General features: G+C 38.9%; 1 protein-coding gene across 1 annotated transcript in view; it reads right to left on the bottom strand.

Moving 5' to 3' along the window:
- nbeab (neurobeachin b) overlaps window positions 1-6,518 on the bottom strand; it is a 291,762-nt gene that overhangs the window by 37,593 nt on the left and 247,651 nt on the right. Inside the window, exons 45-46 of the mRNA XM_016568737.1 lie at window positions 4,120-4,257; window positions 1,090-1,209 (exon numbers count right to left, since the gene is read on the bottom strand). Coding sequence (XP_016424223.1) covers window positions 1,090-1,209; window positions 4,120-4,257 — 258 coding nt within the window. The remainder of the gene's footprint in view (window positions 1-1,089; window positions 1,210-4,119; window positions 4,258-6,518) is intronic.

The raw sequence follows: 6,518 nt of genomic DNA, 5'->3' as shown, positions 1-6,518 counted from the left end.
TTATTATGTACAATTTAAAAATGTTTAAAAAAAAAACTCTGGAAAATGTTTTTTTAAACATTAACTAAATATCTTAATAAAATTGACTGAATGCAGTATATGCAATTTTAAAATGCACCAAGAAAAAAAATAAAGCAAAGAATGATGGCTTATCAGAGTTCATTATTTTTAGTTTGTGTGTGTGTGTGTGTGTGTGTGTGTGTGAAAGAGTTTAGTGATTTGGATAGTTAGATTGTTAAAACCTAATACTCATACAAAGCTAGTCTTTTATGATAAAATTCATGCTGCTCATCCATAATAAAAATCACCTCATGCTCCACAAGAAAATACAAAAAATCCATATTTTTTGTCCTAACAGATTGGTGACCATTAAATGTGTTTAACATGATCCACACAGACACCTCAGTGGTTCCGAGAGGCCTGTATTTGCTAACATATCTAGCGTTTCCCTGTACAGCCGCTCGCTTGCCGTGCATATCGCCTGCACCTCGTGTTGTTGGATGCTGTTCCCCAGCCCGGGGTAGTAAAAAGCCCTGCCTTTACATAAAAGACTACATTTTAAATAGCTTTTGTCATTAATGCTTTATTAATTGCCTGGGGCGAAGCTAACCCGTCACCAAGTGTGCTGGAAAAGTCTGACACTTTTAGGTCAGCTCGAGTGCGCTTGCTGAGCCGCAGAGAGGGGCTGAAATGGAATGGAGGCAACGGGGAACAACCATTACGGTGATGAAGTGATGCCTCTCTGAAATATGTGCATGCTGAACGATGTTTTACTTTAAATGTTTATGAAGAAAAATCTTAATTTCACAAAAAAACCCACACATATAAAACGGAAAAAAGACAGTTTTGATGCAGCTCGGAAGCTACAGGAACTAAATGTTGCTGCAAATCAAAACAATGCAATCCTGTTTGTTTTTTTGGGAACTGGATGATACCAATTTTAGTTGATTGGTTGGACTAAAAAGAGGCTAACTGTTTATTCGATTCCTCACAGTTACACACCTATATCATCATAGCAGTCAGGCACTAATGACTACTTTCCGAGCCCATTTAGACATTACAATGTACAAAACAATAATATCTGATTACCTTCACATCTGCAGTATCACGCTGGCAGTGCCTCCACGAGCGGGCGATGCCGGAGAAAGTGCGGTTTGGGAGATCAAACTTGTTGCCGTTGGCGTTCAGGAAGAATGTAGTGAAAGGCTCCTGCAATTGAGTAGACACAAAACAACACTGTCACTTTTATTGCCCCAAATAAGCTCAAAAACATCTTTCCAAATGTGTGAAAATAACCGTAGACGTATCACATGATTCTGACTGCTAATTAGGCACTTGTTTAGACAAATCTGCACCGTTTTGTGAAGCGCTAATGCTATTCGGTGCCCAAAACATCAGTAGAATAAAAAAGTCAGTTCATCTACATTCATTTCTATGGTAATTGGATTCAATCTCGTGATGGAGTCCTTCTCTTCGCTGCTCTGGGAAACGTTCCATTTGCACAAACATCTCAATGTAGGGACTCATCTGTCAGATTATGAAGAGTTTGTGGAAGGTTTTTTTTTGTCCTCTCATTTTCTGTAACAGTGCCCGAGGCGGAGTTAATTATATGGCCTGTTGGCTGAGGAGCTCAGCTAATTGGCAGATTCAGGGTCATCAGTCTGGGCTGGCAGTACGAGGAGTTGACATGGAGATGCTGGATCAGCCAGAGGAAAAGATGATGGTGTCTACAGTCTCAGTCAAGCCCGGTGTGAGAGCTGCCAAGGGGAACCTTCCAAATCATCACCACCAATGCTACGGGCCGCCTTGGCAGAGCCAATTACAAAGTTTTCATTATGTGTTTTAATTTTTTCTCGCAAGATGGATAGGCAGATTCCTCATTAAAAGAGGTCTTTTAAAATAATGAGCTTTAATGGCTTTTCAATCAAATCACATACACAAATTGCTTTGTAAACAAACTACACTTGGTTTAGATTGCATTCATCATAAAATCTGACACAAAAACAAGTATGCGGATCTAATCCAAACACTCCGCATGACTGATTTGAGCTCTGGCATAAAATCTTTATGCAGTGAAAAAATCGAATTATGTAACAAAACACAACAGTGTATTGTTTATCATTGTAGACTAGTAAAACATAGTCATATGATGTAACAAATGTGGAAAAAAAACGAAAGCATCAGGAGATACTCAAACCCAATCTCCTCTCAACCTTAAGAACAACTTCATTTTCTGTGGTGTTCTGGTCTACCAGTCCATTTGTCCCAGATCAGCGCTTGGAGACTCAGGGCAAGTGAGGAAGTTAGCAGGAGACAATGATGGACATGTTTCCCAGCGCTCCACGTGCTGTCTGAGAGGCATCAAGCTGTCACGTACCAGCCTGTAAATCATTACGCCGAGGACTTCTTTTTCACATATGCCTGTTTACCAGCCTGTGAAATCCACTCACCGGCTCTCTGTAGCGGAACATCAAGCTCGTGGATTGAGATGTAGGGGTTGATTCACATGTGCGGTGAAAGGACGCGCTAACGTGCGCTTTGACTGACGGTGATTTGATCCACTAACTGGGCTCGGTGTTATCGTATTGGACTGTTTTATGTATACACAGACTCTTGACAGCATCATTTCCAATGTACAGCCATAATACATTTTGAAGTATATTACATTTTTGGATAGATTTTGCATGGTATAATGTAAATATAAAAGATTTAAAGGTGAAATATCATGAAAATCTGACTTTTTTAATGTTTAAGTGCTATAATTGGGTCCCCGGTGCATCTACCAATCCAAAAGACGTGTAAAAGAACAACCCAGTACATTTTTTTGGTAGGCTTTTCGCTGCAAGCATTTCGCTCAGATTTCGCTCCCCCCGTGACGTAGAAAGGGGATCTTATTATAATATTACCACATATTACCACACCTTAATCTGTAAATTTCCACCCACGGTGCCATTGTTTTCGCAAACGACAATGGTGTACCAGTTCTAACGCCATGGTGAAAGTTCGAGCAAAGCATGCTAACTGTTCTGTCTTTGGCTGCACTGATGGGCACAGAACACTATTTAGAGTCCCAGCCTCAGGGGAGACAAGATGTGTGTGTTTTAACATAAACTTGTGCATTTGACAGTTTAAGCGCAATAAGACATGAAGGAGAACTTAGTTTAGTACTCACATGCTGTGTGATAGCTGCTTTTTATGCGCATGTTTTGGATGTGTGCGCTCAGGAAACCGTATATCAGAAGTTTAAACTGATATGTTTTAAAACGCATGATTTCAGCGCGATACACATGATAATCAAAACCAAACAAATGTTTTTTTAGCAGAGTATCTGATGTACGAGCTGTAAAGACACAGCCCTATTCTGGAAAAGGGGGAAAAAATCTCTTTTTTATTCTGGAATTATTCTGGAAAATTTGTAGCAATAGCGATACATTGTATGGGTCAAAATTATCGATTTTTCTTTTACGCCAAAAATCATTAGGATATTAAGTAAAGATCATGTTCCATGAAGATATTTTGTAAATTTGCTACTGTAAATACATCAAAACTTAATTTTTGATTTGTAATATGCACTGCTAAGAACTTCATTTGGACAACTTTAAAGGCGACTTTCTCAATATTTTGATTTTTTTGCACCCTCAGATTCCAGATTTTCAAATAGTTGTATCTCAGCCAGATATTGTCCTATCCTAACAACCATACATTAATGGAAAGCTTATTTATTCAGCTTTCAGGTGATGTATAAGTCTCAATTTCAAAAAATTGACTCTTATGACTGGTTTTATGGTCCAGGGTCACATATTGAGACTTATATTACACCTGAGACTTATATTATATATTGTAAAAAAGGGCATAATAGGTCTCCTTTAATGTACTACAAATCTTCAAATCCAATAAAAAGGGGTATTTGCATTGTAATCATTAGAATATTCATAAACGGGTGACATAATTACACTTCCTCTCGTTGAAAACGGACTTGTATGATATGATTAAACATTCATAGAGGCCATAATACGAGCCAGAAGCAGCTCAGCTCAGTTAACTATCCAGTAAAACTAGGTACTTCCCAGATGTTGAAGATATCAAATTCCTTGCATCCATCCAATCAACGAGACTTACGATTCGGACAAGCCAGTGGAGGGTGGAGGCTGCGGTGGAATAGTGGGTTGTGTAGTGGCAGGGTGGAGTTTCCTCATCCCATGATTCATAGCGGTCGGCGTAGAATACAGCACGCTTTGGGTTCAGCGCTCCGATTGGCTGAGGAAACACACAGATAGAAAAAAAATCAGGAAGGTTGTCCATCTTGACATGCATTTTGCATTTTTTTTAAAGAAATATAAGCAATATTAAGTAAGCTTTCATTTTTCAAAATCTACTGATTAATTTTAATTGCACAAGAATGACAACAAGCCATTCCACACAAACTGTTACGCTGACAGAAGCCATGTTGTTCTCATTCCGTGCGCTTTCTATACACGAACGGTTTCTATAACCAACCGTCACATAAAAAAGACTTATAGCGCACATTACATCTGTGGAGCTGAGAGCTTTGCGTGCATCAGTGTGTGCATGTGTGTATATCTTCATGAATGTTTGATGGCGAAGGCTGAGCAGAACTCCTTGAGGAGAAACTAGTGGATTTTTCTTGAGGTTTGTCTGTCACGCAGTATTACTATCCCATGTAATCTTTGTTTGAGGTACTCTTAGCCTGGGTCCTGAATTTAGAAATGCAGGACATATAAACAAGTACACATAACAAAGTAAGCTTGCATGTTTCAGCATTGAGTCCCAGACTGAAAAGATCAAGCTCAAAAGAATGATTTGTTTACAGATCGAAACATTATTATTTCTCTTATAAATGCTCAATTTTCAGAGAATAACAACTTGTTTTTAAAGTGGAAGTGAATTTTATTTTAAGGTCCATTTCTCGCTATTTACAAACCATTAACTACAACTTTTGCATCAATGAACTCCTAATTTGCTGCTTATTAATAGTTAGTAAGGTAATTGTTAAGTTTAGGTTTTGGGTAGGATTAGAGATGTAGAATATGGTGATGCAGAATATGTGCTTTATAAGTACTAATAAACAGCCAAATATGTTAATAATAGGCATGCTAATAAGCAACTAGTTAATAGTGAGAATTGGTCCCTATACTAAAGTGTACCCAAATTTCCATTTTTGAAAGAACAAATACTTAATACAAGTACTAATATTTTTATACAGAAGATTGTTTCTTGTTCGCCTGTAAAAATCCATCTGTACAGGAGTTATCTGCCCGCATGTCTGTGTTTCTATGTGTGTAAGGAAATCTGAAAGGCCTCAGCTAAAGACAGCGAGTAATCTAGCCTGGCTTAACCCTGTCTGACCTGATTTACACCCTGTACGTCCACACTGCTCTCCCTTGACCATCCTCTGCTGTTAAACCACTCTAGAAAATCCTGCACAATGTCTAGAGTAAACATTCATACTGGCATTCAAAGCCCTGGAATTCGCTCTCCCTCTCTTTCACACACATACGGATGTTGATAAACCTGTCATCATACAACATAAACAATTTATAACAGTCTCTCTTCTCTAAATCCAGTAATGGCTGAAAGTCAAACTTAGACAGTGGATGTATCCAACTACATCATAAGCGCTATTCGGACTGTAATTGTTTCTCTGGGTAACATCTGTAAAAGAACATCTGCATGGCTCCCCAATGATAAAAACAACTTTACATTTGCTCACTGCATCTAAACACAAAATATCAGCCCTATAGCAGTTAGCAGCATTCCCCCAAAAAAAAAATTATTAAAGGGGTCATATGACATTGCTACAAAGAACATTATTTGGTGTATTTGGTGTAATGCAATGTGTTTATGCGGTTTAAGGTTAAAAAAACACATTATTTTGAATGTACATTATTGTTTCTCCTCTATGCCCCGCCTTTCTGAAACGCGTCGATTTTTACAAAGCTCATCGGTCTGAAAAGCGAGGTGTGCTCTGATTGGCCAGCTATCCAGTGCGTTATGATTGGCCGAATACCTCAAGCGTGTGACGGAAATGTTACGCCCCTTACCATACTGTGATGCTCTGTCCGGCCGGACCGACACATAATTACAGATTATAATGACTTATACTGTCTTTTTACACATTGCGTTGCATCGCGCCGCGTAAACATAAAACCATGTCTGCATTTGTGATCGGAGAAACGACAAACAACAAGTGCTACTCTACACTGCTCAAAACTCGCGTTTGAATCATCAGTGGCAAATCCTTTAAATGAAAACGTACTTACAGACTGTGAGTCAGAACAGCCAGCATTGCAATCTGCTCTACCAGGATCAGGAAACAGTCCTCCATAAAATGCACTGCACACATCTGAATATTTGGGTTGAACTGTTCTGGAACAGTGTTGTAAATACAACTTAACCACTGATTTCTAGTCGTGTCCTCTTTTGGAAGAACAAACAAAGTAGTTTCGCTTTCACAAACGAAACCGCGTCACACACGGCAGGCTAGAGTGAGCAGAGGC

Source organism: Sinocyclocheilus rhinocerous, unplaced genomic scaffold (assembly GCF_001515625.1).
Source record: "Sinocyclocheilus rhinocerous isolate Xijiao unplaced genomic scaffold, SAMN03320098_v1.1 scaffold1965, whole genome shotgun sequence".
Taxonomy (NCBI): domain Eukaryota; kingdom Metazoa; phylum Chordata; class Actinopteri; order Cypriniformes; family Cyprinidae; genus Sinocyclocheilus; species Sinocyclocheilus rhinocerous.
Note: the sequence above shows the minus strand (reverse complement) of the source record. Positions and strands in the feature narration are given on the sequence as shown.